Below are 25,401 nucleotides of genomic sequence, written 5' to 3'. Positions count from 1 at the left end.
ATGGCGTGAATCGGGTCTTTGTTCTCCATTTCCCAGGCAGGGTGACTTCCAGTCCCCTGGTTAGGGGGGGAGGTGTGAACGCCTGCTCTCAGGTGTTCTTGGCTGGGAAGATAAGGTCTTGCGATTCCCCAGCTGGCTGTAACTGTCCAAACTGCTTGGCCCTGTTGAATTTTCTTGTGTGTTCTGCTCCGTTTGCCGGGGAATCTTCCCAGCTTCTTACTGTCCTGCACCCGGAGGCTCACCCTGCAGGAGCACTGGCGGGCACCGGTGGCCTTCATCGGGGCCGCGGTTGCAGAGCGACCTTTTTTCCGGGGATGTTGGGCCTCCGGAGGCGATTCCATTGGTGTCCACAGCGGGTGGGGATGCCCAGGGCGCCTGTGGGCGGGGCCGGGGCTGCGCACAGGGGAGCCCCCGCGCACCGGGGAGCCCACCGCGCACCGGGGAGCCCCCGCGCACCGGGGAGCCCCCGCGCACCGGGGAGCCCACCGCGCACCGGGGAGCCCCCGCGCACCGGGGAGCCCCCGCGCACCGGTGAGGCCCGCGCACCGGCGAGCCCACCGCGCACCGGGGAGCCCACCGCGCACCGGGGAGCCCCCGCGCACAGGGGAGCCCCTCCCCACCCGGTCACAGCGCTGAGCCCACGGAAGCCGGGTCCACAGCAATGGCCTGCCTTCACACAGCACAGCTGCAGTGACGACAACCTCAAGTTCCCAGGTGCCCGAACACCCCGCACTTATTTTCAAGTCGGGAACCACAGCTTGTTTAGGCCGTAATTCCCCCTCCTCTGTCAAACGTGTGTCTTCCGAAGTCCACAGCGGACGCTCCCCGGCCTGCTTCCCTGGCCCTTTTTCAGTGAGTCCGCCTCTGGCCCCTGCGTGGGGCCGGCCTCCACAGCGAGAGCGGACACTCTTCAGAGCAGGGCCATACCTTCCTGCAATAAAGCGCCCACACCACTCTCCCCGCGCCTCCGGGCTTCACCGCGGGCCGGCTGGGTCGCGCAGCCGCAGTTTCCCACGCCCTCCCGCCGGCGCCTGCGCACTCGATACTTCCGCCTGCTGCTAGAGGGCGCGCCCAGCTCAGGTGGCTGGACTACAAATCCCAGAGGGTAAAGGAGTGGGGGGGGGGGCGGCCGCCATGACTTCTGGGATTCTTGGTCCAGGGGAAGGATTGGCGGATGAGAAAAGCTTTGAGAAGCGTCTTTTCCCTGCAGGTTTCTCTGGACGCTTCCGACGCCGCGGGTCGGCCAATCCCGTATCTTGGATTTTAAAAAGTAGGCAGGTCGGAGGTCGGGCCTGGTGATTTCCGCTTCCTGTGGGCAAAGGGCAAGCGGAATGTAAACACGGGAGCCGGGCAGTGGTGCTCAAGTAACTGGCTCCCTCGTCGGTGCTGGGAACCGGAGGAAGAGCAGCAAAAGCAGGCGAGTGGGTCCGTGGTTGCGCGAGAAGGGAGCTTCCGAAGGGGGAGCTGAGGCTCCACGGGCTGTGGCGAAGCCGGGACGCCGAGGCTGGTGCCCAGGGGCGGGCAGGGCTGGGAGTCGGGCCCTCCCCTGCAGCGGCGCCGGGGCGGCCCTCGCCCGCCGGCCGGTGTGCGTGGCCTTGACCTTCCCCGAGCGGCGGGAGGAGCGGGACCCGAGGCCGGTGCCCGCGGCTGAGGGCGGGGCTGGGAGCTCGCGGGGACGTGCCGGGCAGCTTCGATGAATTTCTCACATTTAAATGGTGAAGAAGGAAGGGAAGCCGCTAATGCCGGTTTCAGCCTCGCGGTGACATTTTCGGGCACCTGGTTTCTGGACCGCCTCATCGCCGGGTGCATCCCGGTACGGGAAGCGTCTGTTTCCAGTTCCTGCCGGTGTTCCTGCGGTTCTGGCCTGGGGTGTCGCATCCCCGACGGGGCAGGGACCGGCCTCCCCAGCGCGGGCTGGGGTCTGCCCGGCCCCGGGGGAACCCAGGGCGGCCGCAGGGACCTGCGCCAGCGAAAGAGCTCGGAACACAGCGTTGCTGTTTAGAATTTTCATGGCATCAATCCTATATAATAAAAGCCTAATATGCAAATCGACCAGCAGAAGACAGGTGGAACGATTGGTCGCTATGACACACACTGACCACCAGGGGAAAGATGCTCAACACAGGAGCTGCCCCCAGCCCGCAGGCCCCAGGCCAGCCAAGGCAGGCGCCAGCAAGGCCCCTCTTCCGCACCCCTCCCCCCCCCGCCCCCCCATCGCCCTGTGTGTCACCCCACAGATTGGCCCTGATTGCCAGCCAGGCCTAAGGACCCTAACCGTGCATGAATTTTGTGCACCGGGCCTCTAGTTAAGTATAATTCTGCATAAAATGAATTTATGTGGTTTCATGAGTTTAACAGAAACCCACTTGATCATGATGTACCTACTGTGTGATGTGTTTTGTTTTGTTTTTTTATCCTGGTGGAAAATGTAACTACAGATTTAAGAAAGCTTTCTGTATAGTAAGTTTTAATTTAATGTTCAGATAGCCTTAGAACGGGAAACTCGTACTCTTTAAAATACCCATATCAACTTGGAGGGTTACATTTTCCAAGGCAGACAGTGTGTTGTATCCGTCCTGGGACTCACCCTTCTTTTAAACCTGCCTATTCATATTCTCCTCTGACATCATGGCATCCTTTGTCTGCTCTCTTCTAGCACTTTTCCTGTATTGTAATTAACTTTATCTTGGGTGTCCAGACAATTGTGGAGAAAATACAAAGCTTACCATGGTGTTGGTAAGAGATCTGCACTTTTTAACCTCTGGGCACCCTTGATGCTTTGTGGCGTCTTTACTCAGCCCTTATTGTTGCTGTGTCTGTTCTTCCTAGTTGCTGTTTCAGGTCTTTTTTGTTCTCCTGGCTCAGGTTCATCTCTTTTCCTTTTGCTTGGAGCAGAGGACCAGCCTTCTGTTTCTCTGAAAAAAAATGTGAAGCTTGGGGGTATGAAATTTGTCATTTCCTTTTCCCTCTACTTCTGAACTTGCCTAAACTTTTCATTCAATACTAGTTCTTGTCTGAGAGGAATGTATTCTTGTCCCCCTCTGCAAGGCTAAACTTGTCAGTTGATAAGGGTCATCAGGCTGTTGATACGCCTAAAACCGCATTGTGTCCTGACCTCCCTAGCTTCTGGTCTGTTGGGATCTTACAGGATTTATGGAGGAGAATGGCAGAAACACCTGAGGCAGCAGGGTGTGTGGCTTCTTTATTCCTGGTTGAGAACCACCATTGGGGCCTTGACCAATACCTGTCTTCAGTAGGAGGATGGGGGTGGGGGGTGGTAATGGGAGTCTAAGTGAAGTATTAACTTTTAAAAAATATATATTTATTGATTTTTATAGAGAGGAATGGAGAGGGATAGAGAGAAACATTGATGAGAGAGAAGCATCATTGATTGGCTGCCTACTGCATGCCCCCTACTGGAGATGGAGCCCACAAAGCCAGGCATGTGCCCTGACTGGGAATTGATCTGGTGACCTCTTGGTTCATGGGTTGACGCTCCACCACTGAGCCACACCAGCTCGGCTGAAGAATTAATTAAAAAAAAAATAACATATAGGTCTGTCCTTTTTTCCTTTCCTCCCACTCTAAACCCTGCTCCCAGTAATCTACAGATCTGACCAATGAATTATAATGTAATTTGCCTTTAGTAACCACAGCAGATATCCATCAGTATTAATAAGGTTCCCACCCATTAAAAGAATGCCTCACAAAGTTGCATTTGGAAACTTGAAACCAGAAAACTAAGTCATCCTCATTCTAGTCACCTTTAGAGACAGTCATACACACGAGACTTCTTTCTTTCTTTTTTTAAAAAAGTATATTTTTATTGATTTCATAGAGGGAGAGAGAGATAGAAACATCGATGATGATGAGAAAATAATTGATCGGCTGCCTCCTGCATGCCCCCTACTGGAGATTGAGCCTACAACCCGGGCATTTGGTTAACCCTTATCAACCTGTACATTTCTTTAAAAAAAAAAAAATCTGCTAAACTCAGTCAATATTTATTGAACTGTGAACTGTTGCAAACATAGCTGAAACCTGATTCTACACATTTCTTGATTGCTATAACTTATTGGCACTGACTCATATTCATTAAGAACTTAGGCATGTAACACAGTTCTCTTACCTCTTCAATTTCTGCCAATATCTTGGGCCTTTCCATGTAAAGGGCCTCACTTTTTCTATCCCTTTCCTTCTAGTGACTACTTATACTTTACTTCAGCCATGTGCCTCAGATGTGAAGACCGTGGTATCTTCTAGAACTTACTATTTCATTTCTTATTCCCACAATGCCCATTCTTGGATAGTTTTATGAAGACTTCTGGTTCATCGCTTTTCCTATCTCTCAAGTTGATCATAATCTCTTTGGGGTCATAGATTCCTTTAAGAATGCACACACAAATAGGCACATAAAAATTGATATGAAAAATTTAGAGGTTTCTCAGTATTTTTAAGCACATCCATATAATTAGTAAAGAGTTCTTGGATCCCTCAGTAAATCCCTTCTCTAAATAAATATTCGTTTAATTCTTCTGGGCTTTCCTTTAACTTTGTTTCATCAGTTATCCTTTTATTCTTTCTTATCCTTTATTTTTATATATCCTTGCAGATTTACAAAAAAACTTAACATATGTTATCTTTTTGATTCACCCACTGTGAATTTGCCAAATGAATCTTTGAAAAACTTTTTACTATGGAAAATTTCAAACATTTATGAAAGGAGAGAAAAGTATAAAGGATCTTATGTTCTCATCACCTAACTTCCTCAACTGTCAGCTCAGCAATCTTTTCATCTGTATTTCTCCTCTACTGCACCCCTACCCTCACTGGCTACATTGAAACAGTTCCTAGGTAGCTTATAATTTCATGTGAAATAGTTTATTATGTATGCCTAAAAGACAAGGGTTTTTTAATAAATGTAATCATAATACTATTTATCATACCTAAAAAAATAATTAGTTATTTCTTAATGTCATCAAATACCAAATCAGTGTTCTGATTTCCCCTCTTCCCTCCCCATTGCCTTGTTTGAACCTAGAGCTAACAAGATCCACAAATTCTATTTGGTTAGTATGTCTTTTAGTCTCTCTTAATCTAGAGGTTACCTCCCACCTTTCTCTCCTCCTTTCACCCCTGGCAGTTTTTAAAAAAATATATATTTTATTGATTTTTCATAGAGAAGAAGGGAGAGGGATAGAGAGTTAGAAACATCGATGAGAGAGAAACATTGATCAGCTGCCTCCTGCACACCCCCTACTGGGGATGTGCCCACAACCAAGGTACATGCCCTTGACTGGAATCGAACCTGGGACCTTGTAGTCCTCAGGCCGACGCTCTATCCACTGAGCCAAACCAGTTAGGGCACCCCTGGCAGTTTATTTCTTGAAGAAATTAGCTTTATTTTTATGTTTTTGCTGTCTGCATCTCTGTCATGTTATTGTGCATGCTCATCCAGATCCCATGTTTTTTATAAACTATAGGCTGATATGATTTAGGATTAATTTTAGTTAAGAATATATCATGGCTGGTGTGTCCCTTCCATCAGGCGATGCATAATGTCCACTTGTCTTTCCTGATGTTACTTGATGATTATTTCCGAGGACCACTGTTTAATTAGGAGTTAAGAAATGGTGATAGTCGCCCAGCCGGTGTGGCTCAGTGGTTGAGCATCAACTCATGAACCAGGAGGTTACAGTTCTATTCCCAGTCAGGGCCTGTCTGGGTTGTGGGCTCGGTCCCCAGTGGGACATGCAGAAGGCAGCGAGTCAGCGACTCTCTCTCTCATCGTTGATATTTCTATCTCTTGCTCCCTCTCCCTTCCTCTCTGAAATTAAAAAATTAAGAAAATGATGATAGTCTGATTCTGCTATTCCTTTATTCCTTCTTCACTTATTTGGCATATGTCTATAAAGGGCCAAGTTTGACATTTAAAGCTGTTTTTTGTGATTTTCCAGAATGGCTTCCTTCGGATGGAAGAGGAAAATTGGTGAGAAGGTCTCAAAGGTCACTTCCCAGCAGTTTGAAGCTGAAGCTGCCGATGAAAAGGATGCAGTTGAGAGTGATGAAGGGAACGGGCTTCATGCCACCAAACGCAGGAAAGAAAGTCTCCTGGAAGGCTGTGCCAGGAAAAGCAAGCAGCTGAAGGATGAAGGAGCCAGCCTGGCTGAAAATAAAAGGTATGTTTTAGGGCAGTGGTCGGCAAACTCATCAGTCAACAGAGCCAAATATCAACAGTACGATTGAAATTTCTTTTGAGAGCCAAATTTTTTAAACTTAAACTATGTAGGTAGGTACATTCAACTTTAAATTTACGGTTTTCGTCTTTTGTTTTTCTTTGCTTCTTCTTTGTAGCCATCTCAAACAGGGCACCTAAAAAATGTTTCATTTTATAATAATAAAGCCACCAACACAAAAGAATTACAATTCTTAAATTGATGACAAAAATACCTGTAGGATTTGCAGCTGGTTGAAAAAAACACAGGTAACTTTATGCTTGAGTAGGTACTTCTGTCACCCACGCGCGACTTGCGGACTCGACTAGCACTAACCACTGCACAGAGTGGCTGGCTGACTGGCTCACTCACCTCGTGCATGAATCGCGCGCCTCCTCGGCGCTGCGTCTCCCGCGGCCACCTGCACTGCGTCTCCCGTCGCCCGACCAACCGACACCCCTCACTTCTAACGCCACTTCTTCAAAATAGACTTGCCCAGGCCGAAAACCGACTTCTTCGCATGGGCCACGAAGTTTCAGTCACACTGTACGTGCGTGCCCGCACGTGGTATTTTGTGGAAGAGCCACACTCAAGGGGCCAAAGAGCCGCATGTGGCTCGCGAGCCTGTTTGCCAACCACTGTTTTCGGGTTTTCCTTTAGAACAGCGGTTCTCAATCTGTGGGTCGTGAACCCTTTGGCTGCCGAACCAAACCTTTCATAGGGGTCACCTAAGACCATTCTGCATATCAGATATTTACATTACGATTCATAACAGCAGCAACATTATAGTTATGAAGTAGCAACGAAATAATTTTATGGTTGGGTCACAACATGAGGAACTGTATTCAAAGGGCCAGAAGGTTGAGAACCACTGCTTTAGAACATTTACGTTTTCCAATCTGCTGTCAGTAGTGGGATGAAGAGTTATGAATTCTATAAGTTTATGTTTTATTTTTTAAAATATATTTTATTGATTTTCCACAGAGAGGAAGGGAGAGGGATAGAGAGTTAGAAACATGGATGAGAGAGAAACATCGATCAGCTGCCTCCTGCACTCCCCCTACTGGGGATGTGCCTGCAACCAAGGTACATGCCCTTGACCAGAATCGAGATTGGGACCCTTCAGTCCATAGGCCAATGCTCTGTCCACTAAGCCAAACCGATTAGGGCTAAGTTTATGTTTTAAAATCTGATCTAGGTGCTAAATTAAAGAAATAGGTTTTAAAGTCACCTTGAAACACTTCCCATGGAATCTGAAAGTTTGTAAAAAAGCCTTCAAGATTCTTAAAATGTCTCTGCTCTGCCAGCCTTTCTGTTCTGTCTAAAGTAGAGTAAAGGCTCTGGTCGTGGCTCAGTGGGTGAGCATTGACTTATGAACCAGGAGGTCACGGTCCGATCCCAGGCACATTCCTGGGTAGGGGCTGTGTCGGGGGCAGCTGATTGATGATTCTGTCTCTCTCCTTTTCTTTTCTCCGAAATCAATAAAAATATTTTTTTTTTAAAAAAATATATATATTAAAAAAATATAGAGTAAAAACTCAATAAAATGTAATCCAACTTACTGGTTGGTAGCAGATGGTGTAATTCCTGGAAATGTTCTCTCTGATACGGTGGACCAGATAAATTAGACGTTTTCCTGAATAACTTTGAGGGTGTGTGTGTGTGTGTGTGTGTGTGTGTGCGTGTGTGTATAAATATGTAATAGGTGCTCAGTTATTTTTTCCGACGGACTTCTTACATACTTTAGTAAATATGGAGTTTGATAATAGTTTCATTTATTCTTAGCCCTTCCTCATCTAAACTCTTATACTTTACTTATATGCACCTTTTTTTCTTTCCCCTTTGCTGTTTCTCCTACTTTTCTTATTCCTTTCCCCCTTCTTCTGCTTAGCTCTTTCAGTGGAACCAAAATTCATTCTTCCACAGATCAGTGGGGAAAGGACACATTGTTTAGTAGGTTGTGTAGAGAAAGCTGGAACTTTGTATAGAAGAAGAAAAAAGGATCTATATCTCATACCACATACAGAATGAACTCCAGAGGAATCAAAAATTTTAGTGTGAATAAAAGAAAATATACAAAGGTATCTCTATAACCTAGGAGTGCAGAAGGACTTTTTTATTTTTAAAAATTTCAAATCTATGTTAAAGTTGAAAGAATAGTTGAATCTCCCATATTGCTCTGACTAGACTCAAAATGTTTTTTTTTTTAAATTTAATTTTAAAAAATATATTTTTATTGATTTCAGAGAGGAAGGGAGAGGGAGAGAGGTAGAAACATCACTGATGAGAGAGAATCATTGATCTTTCTCATGCCCCGTACTGGGGATTGAGCCCACAACCCTGGCATATGACCTGACTGGGAATTGAACTGTGACCTTCTGGTTCATAGATTGACACTCAACCACTGAGCCACACCGGCCAAGCTTAATTTAATTTTTAAATTAAATTTTACATTCAGTATTTCTTGAATTAGTTTCAGGTGCATAGCATAGTGGCTAGAGCAGTGGTCGGCAAACCCATTAGTCAGCAGAGCCAAATATCAACAGTACAATGATTGAAATTTCTTTTGAGAGCCAAATTTTTTAAACTTAAACTATATAGGTAGGTACATTGTTGTTAACTTAATTAGGGTACTTCTAAGGCTTAGGAAGAGCCACACTCATGGGGCCAAAGAGTCTCATGTGGCTCGTGAGCCGCAGTTTACCGACCACAGGGCTAGACTATCATATACTTTACAAAGTGATCCCCCCAATACTGCAAGTACCCAGCTGGCACCATTCATAGTTATTACAATACTAGAGGCCCGGTGCACGAAATTCATGCACGGGGCAGGGGATGTCCCTCAGCCAGCCTGCATCCTCTCTAATCTGGGACCCCTCTCACAATCTGGGACTGCTGGCTCCTAACTGCTCACCTGCCTGCCTGCCTGCCTACCTACCTGCCTGCCAACCTGATTGCCCCTAACCACTTCTGTCTGCCAGCCTGATTGCCCTCTAACCGCTCCCCTGCTGGTCTGATCACCACAACTGCCCTCCCCTGCCGGCCTGATTGCCCACAACTGCCCTCCCCTGCCGAGACCCGCCTCCTCTGCCGGAACCCACCGCCTCCCCGTGCGAGGCGGCGGAGATGGAGACGCAGGACTGGTCCCCTCCGTGCCGTATATAGCTGTGGGACTCAGCGGCCACCAGGCACCGCCTCTGCTGTGTGTGCAGCGATGTCACGTGAGGCTGTCGCGCCAGGGTGTCGCGCGAGGGCATGATGCCACCTAGGCTTTTATTATATAAAATTATTGACTGTATTTTCTAAGTACTTTACATTAGATTAAAAAACTCTTAATAATTGCTTTATTTATCTTCCTATGCACATATATACACTTAACTGTTTATCAGAATTTTTTTGCTGATTTATTTGAAAGTAAGTTGCAGGCATTATGACCCCTGGGTCCTAATTCAGCATGCTTCTCCTAAGTGTAAGGATGGTCTTTCACCAAACACAAGAGCTGTCAAACCTATGAAAATGAACTGTAATCTGATACCTAGTCCACATTTAGATTTCTCCAACTTTCACCTAATTCAACTTTAAATAATTTTTTGTAAATTAGGATCCAAACAAAGTCCACAGCTTGCATTTGGTTATTGTATCTCTTTAGTGTCTCCTTGGCCCCCTACTTTTATCCCCCATATGACACTGACATTTTGAAGAGTCCAGACCAATTTTCTGTTTGATTGTTTCCTTACCATGTTCCTATCTCATGCATTTCTTGTAAACGGAAAGTTGGGTTGAGGTTTGATTTAGATTCTGATTAAACATTTTAGGTAAGAAAACTTCATGTAACGTTTATGCTCTCCACTGCCGCATATTGGAGGTAAATGACATCAGGTTATTAGTGCAGCCTCTGAAAGATATGCCTGTGCCGGTCTGTTTGCTGTGTGTAATATTTGCTGAAAGCCATATTTTTATAAAAATCTTGAAACATTTATCTTTGGTGAAGGAAATATACTAGGAAAAGTACACTTGACATCATGAGGACTGTTGGTTTATTTGCCCTTAAGATACAATTTTTTGAAGACATATGTGTGATGAGCAGGAATAGTCTCCGAGCAGGTTATTGGTCGGACAGACTACTCCCAGACCATCCAGAGATCTAAAACTAGGCCCTGTGCTTGTGACTGCTGTCTGCTATGTGGTAATGAAGAGTCCGAGAAATTAAAGCAGTAGTGCTGAACAAGTACTAGGTCTTTTCTTTGTTTTTCTGTTCTTTTTTATTTTCCCTAATTGTTAAGGGTGGTTAGAAGATTTGTTTATCATTTTTGTCATAAATGAGTCAAAGTTCAAAAAGCAAACAGTTTAGTTTCTAGGTCTGTTGCTATTTTTCATTCTGGGTGTAATCTTGTATTAATATAAAACATAAAATGTTGCTTAAGCTCTAATATATCAGTACCTCAAATTGGGAAAGAATGGTAGAAAATAAATAGCAATCAAGGACAGTTAGCAGCTTAACAGCCTAATGTTAGATTGTGAATTCTCATTTGTGGTATTTTAGGCACAAAGATTTTTTATCTTTTATAACTTGGTGAGATTGATCACTCTGTACTTAGTCAGAAGAAAATGAAGTGTAAATTTCCCACACTTATGAAATCACTTCCAGAACACCCATAAAACATCTTTAGAAATGCCTGCAAATGTCTGTTCAAAGTTCATTAACGTTGTTGTTTTTGCCTTTTTCTCTGGACCACACTAATGAGTGGAAGGGAAAAGCTCTTAAGTTATTGCCATGGTTTTCCCTCTGAGTTTCCTGTGCCGAGGAGGGATATCAACTTTGTCGATAAACAAAATAACTCTTGTTTTTTGCTTGCGTGTCAAAACATTGAGTCATTTCATTAAAATCAGCTGGATTAGATGCTCTATTTGAATGAAGGACAATGAGATCAGTAAGTTTCTTTGCTCATTGGTATTTGTTTTAGAATAGTGTACACACAGCTTTAGGAAATAACTAAACAGAATTAAAGGCATCTAGGGGAATCGAGCAGTTTGGTGATTCTATGCCAAAAATAAGTAGAAATAATCGTTTAAAATATCTAAAAGAATATTAAACTTGGTTGAAAATAAGTAGAAAATAATAGAAGCAGAAATAGTGAAGTTAAATTTTACAAATAAAGCTCAGCCCCTGCTAGTACTTGCATGTGGATTGTGAGGTTATTTTACCTCTGTTCCGATCCTAGCTTTAGCATTTCTACCTGCACAAACTTGGCAGGTTACTGGCTTTTTACGTTTTGGTTTCCAGGTTCCTCAGCTGCACAATGGAGAGATTTATCTCCTAGCCCCTGGGGGATTAAAGAGCAAGTGCATACAAAAGCCGAGCATGCACCTGGCACCCAGCACCCTCAGTACCTGTACTTCAGATATTATATTTTAGGATGTTGTGCATGATTGGTATATTTCATGTAGTGTTAACGTTTTTTGTAAGATGTTGTTCAGACATTTTTTTTCTAGAATTATTACTAACTAGGATATACCTTCTCAGTAGTTACAGTGTGTCCTAACTTCGATATGTTGGATTTTATGGTTTCAACCACTAGATGGTGATATTTGATTGTGTAGCTAAGTAGTCTATTTTTTCTTCGAGAATTAGTGCGTATGTGTGTGAAGCAGGACTAGAATTAGAATTTATCATGAACTTGTCTCGTCTAGAAAAGTATACCCATCAGAGGGAACTCGAGGGTGACTTGGCCATGTAACCCACACGGTCTTGAGTGCCAGCGTGGCTGTATCTCATGACAGTGATCTTCATCTTGATGCCATTTGTTCCTCTCTCTTGGCTCCTTCTCACTGGGACACAAGCATAATCTAACAGCATCCATTTAAAAGCTTTGGTTTTCTCAGTGCTTAGAGCACCACCTCCCCACTCCCACCCCCACCCCAACTCCTGCCCGGACTGAGGGTCTCAGGTTCCATTCTGGTCAAGGGCATGTACCGCGGTTGCAGTTTTGATCCCTGGCTCTGGTTAGGGCATGTGTGGGAGGCAAACTGTTGATGTGTCACTTTCACATCCATGTTTCTCTTTCTCCCTCTCCCTCTCCCTCATCCCTCCCTTTCACTCTCTAAAGATCAATGGAAAAAAATATCCTCTGGTGAGGATTAAAATAAAGAACAAAAGCTTCCCTTGACTCATATGCCCTACACTTTCTCCGCTTTCCTTCTCCACAAACTCCATTGCTTGATGGATTATTCTTTCAGTCCATTCCACTCAGATTTCTGTCCCCACTCATCCGCTGACCCACTCTTACAGAGAGATATCTCTGTTCTCATTTACTGTGCCTCGCACGCCCAGCACAGCTGACCCCTCCCTTCCTAAACACACTGCTCCCGAACCACAGCACTGTCGTGCCTGTCCTTGTTTCAGCGTCCACACCTTCATTTTCTTTGCTTGGTCTTTTCTTTTGCTCATTTTCTAAATATTGGTGGGCAACAGTGTTTAGAAAGTGCTTCTTGTCCTTTCCAAATACAGTCTTTGCCTTCTTAAACTTCCATGGCCTCCTGCTCTCAGCACCACCTCTAGTCTTCCCACCTGAGTCCTGGACTTTCTAATGTTTGATGCTTGCTTTATACCCACTTGGGTGTCTAGTCAGTATCTGAAACATAACATGTACAGAGCAGAACTCTTGATTTTTCTCCCAAACATCTGCTCCTTTCTAGTCTTCGCTATGTCAGTGAAAGGCCCCACCCTGTACCTAGTAACGGAAGCCCAAACGCCAGCAGTCAACTCTGCTGGCTTCTGTGCTGACCAGAGCTCATCTTCCCCAGTCACCCCAGCTCCCTGCCTTTGAGACCATCAGGCCCCGGCAGCTGCTGTCCTCACACACCAAAGAGCCCCACGTGTGGTGCTAACTGACAATGAAAGACCTCGATGCTGGCCAGCTGGACCTGTGGATCCTCTGGGGGGACGGATCGCACACCAGGACTAGGTGGGTTAAAGCTTGTGGGGAAGACTTCGACGATGGGAGGCAGGCAAAGCTTTTCCTTCTTCCACCACCGGGCTGCTTCCAAGACGCACGGTTCATCCAGTCTCTCCGAGGAAGTTCTACAGGAAAAGCGATCATCAGGGTTGGTTTTTGAAGCCTTTGCCAGCTTAACATACACCTTGTATTTATTCTCCCGCTTTCCTGCCTCACGTCTCTCTTTCTCCCTCACTCTGGCTGCCCTGGGATCCTGCTCCCACAGAGTCAGTTACCTTAGGCCTCAGACTCCCTTTCCCAGGCAACCCAAACTAAGACACCATCTTGGATTCCTTTCCTTTTTCTTTTTTTTCTTTCTCACTTCCAAATCCAGTCCGTGTTGAGTTGACCTGTTTTTCAACATAGTCTAACTCTCTTTTACCTTCCCTCCGTTTTCACCTTGTCTAGTCTGCGGTCATCTCTTACCTAGATGACTCCTCGTGTAGCTTCCTCACTGGTCTCCTGTGCTCATTCTCACTCCCCCACGGTCCATTCTCCCCGGGGCCCCCATCACACCCATACAGTGAAACCCGTCTCATAACCACTGGCCTGCTGCTCCCTACGTGATTGTGGCCGTGGCTGCTTTCCCTCCCCTTCCTCCTGCTATAGCCAGACTGGTGTTCTTTCTTTTCCTCAGGACACGGGTGCTTAGTCCTGCCTTGGGCTCCTTCTGTCCTTTGTCTGGAATGAACTTTCTGCAGATCTCCAGTTGGCTGAGGACTTTTTCACATTCAGATCTCGGCTCAAATGTCTGCGTACAGACCTTTCCTGACCATGCATTCTGAGTGGCCACCCGGTCACTACCTACCACATCACTCCAGTTGCTTTTCATCATGGCATTTATCAGATTCTAACTTGTGTTTGTTGTCTTTTTCTCTCCACATGCAGATGTTCTAGAATGTAAGATCTAGAAGAGTAAGGTCCATTTATATCTTTTTTAAAAATTTTAAAATTGAATTTATTGGGGTGAAATTGGTTAATAAAATTACAGGTTCGAAATGTACAATGCTCTAATACATCATCTGTATATTGTATTGTGTTCAACACTCAGAGAGTTAAGTCTCCTTCCATCACCATTTATCCTCCCTTTACCCTCTTCCACCTGTTCCACCTTCAGGCCCCTTTTTATCTTGTTGAATGCTGCATCCTCAGTTCTTAGTCTCCTACCTGGCCCAGAGGAGGTGCTCAATAAATATTTATGAAGTGAATAAGCTGATAACTATAGAGCTCATTAAACTCGAAACGATAGTAAATGAGAAATTTAATTAGGAACAAAGTAGCTAAACACTGATACTTCTATCTGGTGGGTGAGTGTGCTATCTCACTGCCTGGCCTGGTCACCAGCTGGCCCGTGCCGCATGGAGGTGTTATCTTCCCCGGCCCTGGTGCAACCCTGGGCTGCTCCTTTGCTTCCTTCCTGGTGCTGTTCAGTTGGATACTGTGAAGGTTGCCTATAAACTGGCTGAGTCAGACTTGGGTCACTTATTAACCATAGTGACTCTAAACCACGTTTTTATCTTTTAATGCCTCCTATCCAACAGCTGCAGCAGGGCTGTGCCTGCTCAGAGTGTTCCAAACTGAAGTTGAGTTAGTAGGTCCTCTGTGGAGCGTATCTGCATCATGCTCTGTGAGAGCATAATAAGGGAGACGGTTGGTGTATTAGGTGCCAAGTGTCCCATGACCTGCAAGTGGTGTTACCCTTTACTTGTAGGCCAGGAGAAGGGAAGCACCCATTGATGGTCTTGCCTGCATCTGTTAGTTCATAAATGATAGTTTTAAAAATGGTAATATCCCTGTCACATTTATCATCTGTTTTTCGCCTCTAGAGAATTTTCCCTCATAAACATTTATTTACAGTTTATTTCTAAAATTTAGAAGGAAGATTGTTCTATCTTTGTCCCTTACAAAGGTTTTGCACATAGTGGTCCCTGCAGTAGATCTGGCAGCCGTCTCTGCACATTCGGATGTGCTGCATGGACCACCAGCTGTGGTGGGGTGAGTCTTCAGCGTCGTCACCACAGTCTGCTGCTGTGAGATATCAGTGGCCGGTGAGGCAGGCTGAGCACAGCTCGCTCCGGGGCCCTCACCGCTGCTGGCCGTGGCAGACTGATTCTCAGCTGGCTGTCGCCCATTTGCATGTGCCCAGGTGGCATCAGACCCTGGAAATGGTGTTGCCCATTTGTGTTATTTCCTAATAAAGGAACTATTCTATAGCAAGGTGAATACAGAGAGAATGTACTTTTGTTTATGTTCTTCGACTTTGTATTTTCTGCCAAATTCTGCCTCTGTTTTTTTTTTGTTGTTTTTTTTCCGTTCTCTGCCCCCTGCTTACAAATCAGTATATTTTTAGTTATGTTTGGTTTGGATCTTCTCATGCTGGGTAGGGAGTTATACTCAAGAACACATACAGAGGACATGAGGGAACTGGAAAATAGGCAACAAGAACTGATTCAAGAGAAGATAGAACATGATGGGGCTTAATGTACTATGAGAGATATTAAAATCGGCTCATCCCCCCTGGTTTTTATTAGCATTAGCTGGGGACTTTGGAAAAATACAGATACCTGAGTCCTACTCTGAGAATTTCTATTTTAATTGATCTGAGGCAGGGACCAGCTTGTGTGTGTGTGTGTGTGTGTGTGTGTGTGTGTGTGTGTGTATTTTTCCTCCATAATCTCCATAGATCATTCTGTATGCAGCCAGGAATGAAAACTGGTGGACTATATATTTTCTATTTAGCTCCAGAAATCAGAACCAGTAGCATTGGGCGAAAGGTACAAGACAGAAAGGTACAATGAAAAATGTTCTGGTAATTAAAACTTTCTCCTCCTGGAAATACTCAAGTATACATGAGTTAACTTTCGTGAAGGATGCTGTGAAGATGACTGCTTTGGCTAACATGTAGGACTTGCTCATTCCTTTAGAAAGGAAGAGTGCTTCTGTGCTGCTGCAGGTTTGGCCTGGAGTGTGCAGAGGTCAGTTTTGGGCACGTGGAGTTCGAGGTGTTTTTGGGCCATCTAGATGGAGATGCTAGTTGACTACATGGCTTTGGAGCTCAACAGAGACGTGATGAAGAGAACATCAGTGAAAGGTGTGGCGGAAGTGACCTCCATACTTGCTTCATTTATTCAGCCCACATCTTATCCACGTGCCTGTGTTCATAGTGATGGACAGGACAGTGCTTCTGTGTTCATGGGCCTCACAGGCAAGGCCACTGAACACTGAAGGGTCTGTACACAATTCCCGGCAGCTTCTTGCCGTCTGTCAGCTAGGCGGCTGCAGTCTAGAGCCCAGGGCTGCACCTGGATTGTAAAGTCCTCAGAAAAGTTCTCTGTAAGACATCTAAAATGACTGACAACATGTGCCGACATTGAGGTTGATGAGAAAAAGAGAAATTCCTGTGGTGCTTGCTCAGCCCAGGGAATAAAATCTTGGAGAAAGCTTTTCAAAATCGTTTTTATTTATATTTTGCTTTTTTTTTTCTTTTGGTCACCTTTCCCTTTATCTCTTAAATTTTCCTACTTTTTGTAACATCAATGCTATCAGTTCTTGAATAGAGATATTGCTTGATAAACAATTATTCCTTAGTATCTGGTTTTTAAATTTGGTCATGTGCTCTCAAGGACTCATTAGAAATATGATATAAATGTTACTTTAACAACCACAGATATCGAGAGGCGATTCAGAAGTGGGATGAAGCACTGCAGTTAACCCCAGATGATGCTACCCTATATGAGATGAAGTCACAGGTAAGGGCTATGAAGAAGGCCACTTTCATTATGAAATTGCACTGTGTTTGTTTGATGAGCTTGATGAACCAAAATAGCATTTCCTGCTGTTTTCTTTTTACTACTAAAATATAGTTTATTTGGGGAGAGATTGTTACGATATTATTTATGACTTTTTCTTATGTATCAAATTAGAAATTTGTTTACCTTCATAATGCAGTTAACTGCTATTTCAACCTAACTATGATATGAGCAGATGGGCATCTTTTAAAAAGTCTCTGGTAATCTCGTAAATAAATGAAATGTGTTTGCTTTACTTGGAAATTAATTGTAGTGGATTTTGCAATAACTTTCTTCTAGTGGATTGGATTCTAGATGATATTTCTCTGAAAAATGGCCTACCTAGTCCTTAGCAAAACGTTAGAATAGGCTCAATTTATTAATAGTTTAAAAATACCATTTGTACTTAAAAATACATTTTTAATATTTTGTGGGAAAGTTTATAAAGAAAACCTCTGAGCACTTGGATTAAATTATCTAAGAGAACTTCAAATCTCAAAGCATTGATCATATTTTTGGCAGGAAATAGTTGCAATGCTGCCTTCATCCATGTGCCTAACATCTTTCCTGATGATGAGCTCAAACACAGGGTACATTTTTTATCAGCTGTGATTTTAGTTTATCCAGGAAAAACCCAAATTATGTCTACTAAATAAAAGTGGTATGAGGACCATCATTTGGATAAATAATTTTCTTTTTTTAAAAAGTGTTTTTATTGATTGGGGGGGAGGGGGAGGAAAAGGGAGAGGGATAGAGAGAGAGAAACATCAATGAGAGAGAAACATCAATTGGCTGTCTCCTGCACGCATGCTACTGGGGATTGAGCCTGCGACCCAGGTGGTTGTGTGCTCTTACTGGGAATCCAACCAGTGACCTCTTGGTTCATGGGTCAGTGCTCAACCACTGAGCCACTCTGGCCGGGCTAGATAAGTCATTTTCAGTCTTGAATCTATATATACATATTAAAGGCAGGATTTGTGGTGACTTGTATGAAATGAGTTGTTTAATTTGGAACTTGATAATGATGATTGTTTCACAAATTTTGTGAAATGCATGTGGTCCCAAAGATTATTGATAATATGCAGCCCTTTTTTTTTTTTTTTTTAAAGGTGAAGGGTTCAGGAATGCCCTGGTTTTTCTGGTGTGTGGTGTGGAGAACCCAGTTGTGGGGAGGCCTGTGGAATGTTTGCATGGCTTTTATAGCAGGAAGGTGTTCACTGGGGTTAGGGTGGGTGGTTGAACACCTGGGGTACCCTAAAATCCACATTGTAAGTGGAATAAATAGAAGTGGAATTGAGAGATCCAATAGTTCTGAGCTACCATGGCGAGAGTATGACTGCATGGCTTTGACTGATGGACAACAGTGTTCAATAATTGGAAAGGGAATGATTTACATTTTTATAGTTTTTCAGGAGAAGGAAGGAGAATGTGATTCCTGACCCTGAATGGCAGTGGAGGAGTCAAAACCACTGAAATACTATGTTTACCAGACTGAAAATATGTTCTTAAAAATGGAAAGAGTTACTTATGTATGGTTATCTATTAGTAGTTGCTAGTTTATGAATATTACTGACAGGTTTTGTTTCTTTGTTTGACTATAGGTCCTAATGTCACTTCATGAAATGTTCCCTGCAGTTCACGCAGCAGAAATGGCTGTGCAGAGAAATCCACATTCGTGGGAGTCTTGGCAAACTCTGGGGCGTGCTCAGCTTGGATTAGGAGAGATAGTGTTGGTAAGGAAGTCCGATATCTGATTATAATGCTAAAATTCTATTTTTTTAATACTTACTTATTTATTTTTAAAGATTTTTAAAATTGAATTTTAAAGAGAAAGGAAGGGAGAGGGAAAGATGTGATGGAGAAACATGGATCGGCTGACCGGGAATTGAACCGGCAACTTGTTGGTGCACTAGCCAACTTCCAACCGACTGAGCCACACTGGCCAGGGCTATGATGCTAAAATTTTATTTTGACATGTTTTGATCAGCTCAACCCAAATGTTAGTCATTTATCAAATCTATGCAAAAAATAAATAGACAATCAACCCTTAAAGGTATTAAACCACAAACACAGGTCAGAGTTATTACTGTTATTTACATCATAAACACCAATTCAATCAGGGTCAGAATATTTTTCAGGTAATTTGAATCATGAAAGTTAATAAAAAAATTTCACATAGCCTGAACGCATCCTGACCAGGATCGAAACCGAAACCTAGGTCTATGCCCTGACTGAAAATTGAACCTGCAACCTTTTGGTGTATGGGATGACACTCTAACCAACTGAGCCATCTAGCCAGGGCAAAATTTTAAGTTTTTTTAAATAAGAGTACTCATTGTTTAACTGTTTTATTTTTTTCTATTTATATGGTTTTGCCCATTGTGAAGTTCTTGGAGGAATTAAAACTTATTTTGTCCTCCTTTAATGTTTTTTAGGGCTCTGTTTGAAAAAATTCTAAATTTGTAATATTTATGTAAACTTAACCTGTTCTTTTGAAAGACTGGAATGGTTAAAAATTACTCAATGTTATAATGAAGGGATACTATGAAAAATATATTGAAAGCAAGCTAAAATTTCTGACATAACAATTCTTATTACAGTGGTGGGCAAAAGTAGGTTTATAGTTATTTGTATGAAAAATAATACAATAATTGATAAATAATAATACAAGAATAAACTATTTTGTGCACTCACAACTATAAATCTACTTTGCCCCACCCACATATATAAACATAAGAAAATACATAGTTAAATGGAACAAATAATAAATTAAAAGTCAATAGTTGGTAGATCTCTATAAGTAATTATTCATATTTTTATACAGAATTGGGTGTATATGTTGGAAAATGAATATAGGCTTGGTTCTTCATTTTCTAATTTTTTGAGGTGTAAAGGTAGGTGTTTTGGGGTTTTTTTTTTTTTACTTGAGATTGTTCTTTTTTAACAGGCATTTAGTGCTATAAACTTCCCTTTTCTGCTTTTGCTGCATCTCATAATTTTAGTGTATTTTTATTTTCATTTGTGTCAAGATCTTTCTTAATTTCTCTTTGATTTCTTTTTGAACTTACTGATTGTTCAAGAGTGCGTTAATGTCTGCATATTTGTGAATTTTCCCATTATCCTTTTGCTATTGATTTGTAGTTTATTCCATTTTGGTCAGAAAAGATGGTTGACATGCCTTTTTAAATTTGTTAAGACTTGTTTTGTGGTATAACATGTTTTCTGTCCTAGAAAATGTTCCATGTGTACTCGCCAAGATGTCTGTTCTGCTGCTGTTGGGTGAAAGGCTCTGTGTAGGTCTGTGTGGTCCGTTGCTCAAATCTTCTGTTTCCTTATTGATGTTCCTCCCTTCAGTTCTGTCCGTGTTGACTTTATACACACAGGTGTTCTGATGTTGGGTGCGTATGTTTTGATAAGTGTTATATAATTATGGGGAGTTGACCATTTTTCGTTATGCAGCGTCTGCCTTGATCTCCCGTGTCACTCAGTGCATGTTAGCATTACTGTGATCTAAACTCTTGGCTTCAGCGTTGTGCGTTTCTGGTACCTTCCTGACTCTGATTTAGCCCTGGAAATCACTGAATTCATGTATTAGCTGATCTGCAGAAGCTGAAATGTGTTTGCCTTGTTTTGAGCTATAATATCAATACCTCTATTTTGATGGACTTTTAATCCTCATCAGCAATTTGTCAATCCCTTTCACAGTTTTATAACCTTTGTTTTTTTCTTCATAGTCATCATCCATGGTTAGGGCACCGCCCTAACTTCCATTTTTACATCTATATACTTTATTTTATATATATATACATGCAGATATTGTGGATTATGCTAAACACATTCATTTTTTTTTTTAAAACAATGCAAGGAGAAAAACCTGGCCTTTTCTTTCCCTAGGCAATTCGAAGTTTTCAAGTAGCCCTTCATATCTATCCAATGAACCCTGAAATATGGAAAGAAGACCTTTCTTGGGCAAGAAAGCTCCAGGAGCAGCAAAAGGTAGCCCAGAGGATTAAAAAAAATGAAGCGCCAGCGGAAGTCACACATGTCTCACCCAAGTCCATTCCCGACTATGACTTTGAAAGTGATGAGATCGTTGCTGTTTGCGCAGCTATTGCTGAGAAACAAAAGCCGGTTTCAGATAATAAAACCATGGTTATTGTGTCTGCTTCTGGGACCGTGGAGACTGTAAGTGAGAAGGAAGATGGGGCCACGGCCCCCGATGGCTCTGTTTTTATCAAAGCCCGATGAAGCTTAGCAGGAGCTCCTTGAATCCACCTGTTTGATTGCCACAAAGTTTTAGGCAAACAGGCATTTACTCTGGAGAAACAGGGTCACACTCCTGTTTGTAAAATCAGTTTTTCAGATGAGGCATATACAAACTAAAGGGTAGGATTATTATAGAGTGTTTGGACTCTGCTTTGATAAGTTATGATTTAAACTTAAGATTAGAATTCTGACTACAATGGTTTTTGATGAATAAACTTAATCCAAATGTATGAGTGAATACATTTTAAAGACAGAACTTGGAAGTGAATGCTCCAGTAGTGAATAACTTGATGGCCAGTGTTATTAAAATATTGACTTTTTTATGACAAGGAAGTGGGTGATTTCTCTCCCTCCAAAAAAATATACTGCTATTACTGTTCACTCTTCTATTTTTCTTGTTTTATTAGAGTAACTTTGTCATGAAGCTTGAGTATTTTGATGTTCATGTTTCTTTCAAAATTGTCATTTGGTTATAGGTAGATTCTTTGCAAGTTCAGCTGGAAATGCATGCAACTGTGTGTGTTCCGGACATTTTCTGTAGAGACTCTTACATCGAATTTATGCTTGTTTTGACTTTAAAATTACTATCACCACGATAGTTGCCACCTTCAGTATTTTATGGATGTGGGAATTACTGATACATTGTCAGAATGATGGTTTTAATTTTTTAATTGTTAAAGTAGACAGTCCTTAACACAAGCGAGCCATTTTTGAGATGTGCATTATTTAAATGAATGGCTCTTATAGCTGTATCATAAATTGTACGGCAATGTTGTCCTAGTCAAAAGCAGTATTTCCTTTATTTTTAAAAGCTTAAAAACCTTGTCCTGGTCGGTGTGGCTGAGGTGGTTGAGTGTTCTCCCATGCACCAAGAGGTTGCTGGTTTGGTTCCCAGTCAAGCACATGCCCAGGTTGTGGGCTTGATCCCCAGAAGGGTGTGCAGGAGGCAGCCGATCAATGTTTCTATCTCTCCCTTCTCCCTTTCTTTTCCTCTCCCTCTAAAAATCAATAAAAACATTAAAAAACTAAAAAAAGAATAAAAGCTTAAAAACCTTGAAAATAACTTATCTTTTGCTTATCTGTTCAACTGATGCTTTGGAATTCTTTTTCTAGATAACTTGTTCGGAACTGCTCAGTCAAATGAGAAATAACCACAATTTTAAATAACTAAATTATATCTTTCTAAAAAGAAAACAAACATAGTGATGTTATTAGAAATCCAATGAGTTAATAACTTAGGCACAGCACACATGGAGACTGAAATGTGATTTGTGATAGGATCTCGTGAATAGAGAAAGGTATATTGAAGCAGTAGTTCATTGAAACAACACAGTTATAGCCCCAAATCAGTATTGTCATTGCTAATGTGAACTGTTATTTTTATAGCACACCCGTTGTAGTACAGTTACATAGAGCTGCTGGGCACTGTTACTTCTGACCCTCAGGAAGCTTTATTGGTGTGAAATTACGTTTATCCTTGGTGGAGATGAAAGTAAGTTACTCTGTTTGAAGAAATCTTCTGTTGGAGCATTTGTTGGATGCATGTAAGTACTGGTTTCTATTTTTCTGAGATGATTTAAGGTTTTCTTTTAGTAGAATGTTTACCTCTTTTTTTTTTTTCAGAGTCTGAGAAGTCAGCACTTGCCTTGAAAGGTATTACATTTCCCCCCAAAGTTATATTAGAAATTTATCTCTGGTTGGAGAGGTTAATTTTAGAATGATCCAAAAAACAAATATCAATTATATTTTATTTTATGAAAAATATTCTCAAAGGGTGGGTAGTTGGGTGTCTAGAGAAGTTGGTATGTTGTTTTGAGTTAATAGGTATTTGTTTATTATATAATTGGTGAATAAGTCACTTTTTTCTGTATTTTATTTATTTATTTATTTATTTATTTATTTTTTTAAATTAAATCTTTATTGTTCAGATTATTATATTTGTTCCTCTTTTTTCCCCCCATAACTCCCCTCCTCCCAGTTCCCACCCCACCCTCCGCCCTCACTCCCCACCCACTGTCCTCATCCATAGGTGCACGATTTTTGTCCAGTCTCTTCCCGCATCCCCCACACCCCTTCCCCCCCCCCCCAAGAATAGTCAGTCCATTCCCTCTCTATGTCCCTGATTCTATTATAATCACCAGTTCATTCTATTTATCAGATTATTTATTCACTTGATTCTTAGATTCACTTGTTGATAGATGCGTATTTGTTGTTCATAATTTGTATCTTTACCTTTTTCTTCTTCTTCCTCTTCTTAAAGGATACCTTTCAGCATTTCATGTAATACTGGTTTGGTGGTGATGAACTCCTTTAGCTTTTCCTTATCTGTGAAGCTCTTTATCTGACCTTCAATTCTGAATGATAGCTTTGCTGGATAAAGTAATCTTGGTTGTAGGTTCTTGGTATTCATCACTTTGAATATTTCTTGCCACTCCCTTCTGGCCTGCAAAGTGTCTGTTGAGAAATCAGCTGACAGTAGTATGGGTATTCCCTTGTAGGTAATTGAGTTTCTTTCTCTTGCTGCTTTTAAGATTCTCTCTTTGTCTTTTGCTCTTGGCATTTTAATTATGATGTGTCTTGGTGTGGTCCTCTTTGGATTCCTTTTGTTTGGGGTTCTCTGTGCTTCCTGGACTTGTAAGTCTATTTCTTTCACCAGGTGGGGGAAGTTTTCTGTCATTATTTCTTCAAATAGGTTTTCAAGATCTTGCTCTCTTCTTCTGGCACCCCTATAATTCAGATGTTGGTACGCTTGAAGCTGTCCCAGAGGCTCCTTACACTAGCTTTGTATTTTCGGATTCTTTTTTCATTTTGCTTTTCTGGTTGGGTGTTTTTTGCTTCTTCGCATTTCAAATCTTTGCCTTGATTCTTGCGCTCCTCTGGTCTCCTGTTGGGAGTCTGTATAATATTCTTTATTTCAGTCAGTGTATGCTTAATTTCTAGTTGGTCCTTTATCACAACATCGAGGGTCTCATTAGATTTCTTGAGGATCTCACTACATTTATCGGCAGTCTCACCAGTCTTTTCGAGCATCTTACTAAATTTATCGGCGGCTTCTAGACAGTTCTTGAGAGACCTTAAAAGTGTGGTTTTGAACTCTATATCCTCCATTTCTGTCATTTGTGTCCTGTTTCTTTGTCTCTGCATTTTTTATGCTTTCTTGGTGCACCCCCTTGTGGTCTTTGTGCGCAGTCTTGTTGTAGTTAAGCCTTGATTGTTGTAGGTAATACTGGGGGGGATTTGACCTCCAGGCCAACTGGCTGTGAGAATCAGCTGTGTCTGCAGTGGGAGAACTTCTGTCCTCTAGGGAGGTGCTAATCTAGCCTTTGCCTGAGGCTATCCCGCAAATGCCTCTGTGCAAGGCTTGGGCAGGGCAGGTCCCAGGGGATCTACAGGGCGGGCGGGCGGAGCGAGCAGTTATGGCTGCTCTCAGTTCCGTCCCCAGAGGCTCTGCCTCTCAGTGTCCCAGCAACTGCTGCAAGTACCTTGGAGAGAAAGCTGCCCTCGAGTTCTGACCGATGCCAGACAGTCCCGCTTCTCCCGTTTGAGTCCGGGTCCCCAGAGACTTGCCTGGAACTGGAGCCCAAATCCTGAGACTCCCTCCCGATTGAAACAGACAACGGCGCCCTCAGCCGCCAGCCAGCTCCGCACGCACCTCCGCACCTTTGTATTTTACATCCGCACCGCACCTCCTCTGAGTCCCGGTATGCTTTTCTCTTTCCTTCTAGTTGTAGAATTTCCCCTCAGCCAGCCTTCCTGTGGTTCTGGGTGATGTCCGTTCCGTCTTTTAGTTGTATTTTTGAAGTGGTTGTGTGAGGCAGCAATCTCCGGTATTTACCTATGCCGCCATCTTGGTTTCTCCTCTTTTCTGTATTTTAAAGATTTGCCTATTATTTTGTGTTGTTAGCTTTTGGAAAATTAGGTTTTTTCTTTCTTATGTAAAAATGAAATATGTAAAGCACTTTGTATGTTAAGTTGCATATGAAGTACTTGGTAAATGCTAGCTTTTTCTATGAAGAGGTGGAATTAGTTTGGAGATATTTAACCTCAGTTTTTCCTGATCTTAAGAAAGGAGAAGAACTTCTTTGTGATTTTTTTTATCTGAAAGTGAGGAGTCACTACTTTTGATAGTATAGGGCA

The 25,401-nt window shown here is 42.6% G+C and overlaps 1 protein-coding gene across 1 annotated transcript; it reads left to right on the top strand.

Annotated features, from left to right (window-relative positions):
- Positions 1-1,164: 1,164 nt before the first annotated feature.
- On the top strand, positions 1,165-22,330 carry TTC33 (tetratricopeptide repeat domain 33). Its single transcript, XM_081089811.1, has 5 exons — positions 1,165-1,417; positions 5,958-6,179; positions 16,878-16,959; positions 18,600-18,731; positions 20,893-22,330. Exons 2-5 carry the CDS (start codon positions 5,959-5,961, stop codon positions 21,244-21,246), a joined length of 789 nt encoding a protein of 262 aa, XP_080945937.1. The 5' UTR covers positions 1,165-1,417; position 5,958; the 3' UTR covers positions 21,247-22,330.
- The last annotated feature ends 3,071 nt before the right edge of the window (positions 22,331-25,401 follow it).

The sequence above is a fragment of the Myotis nattereri genome (assembly GCF_964212035.1).
Source record: "Myotis nattereri genome assembly, chromosome: 4".
Classification (NCBI taxonomy): Eukaryota; Metazoa; Chordata; class Mammalia; order Chiroptera; family Vespertilionidae; genus Myotis; species Myotis nattereri.
This window is presented reverse-complemented; position numbering and strand designations above follow the sequence as displayed.

Bases quoted from the DNA above. Each gene is read 5' to 3' on its own strand.
- TTC33 (XM_081089811.1), top strand. From the start codon at position 5,959: ATGGCTTCCTTCGGATGGAAGAGGAAAATTGGTGAGAAGGTCTCAAAG. The intron at 6,180-16,877 runs GTATGTTTTAGG...TAACAACCACAG, and splicing joins AGCCTGGCTGAAAATAAAAG to ATATCGAGAGGCGATTCAGA. The intron at 16,960-18,599 runs GTAAGGGCTATG...GTTTGACTATAG, and splicing joins TATATGAGATGAAGTCACAG to GTCCTAATGTCACTTCATGA.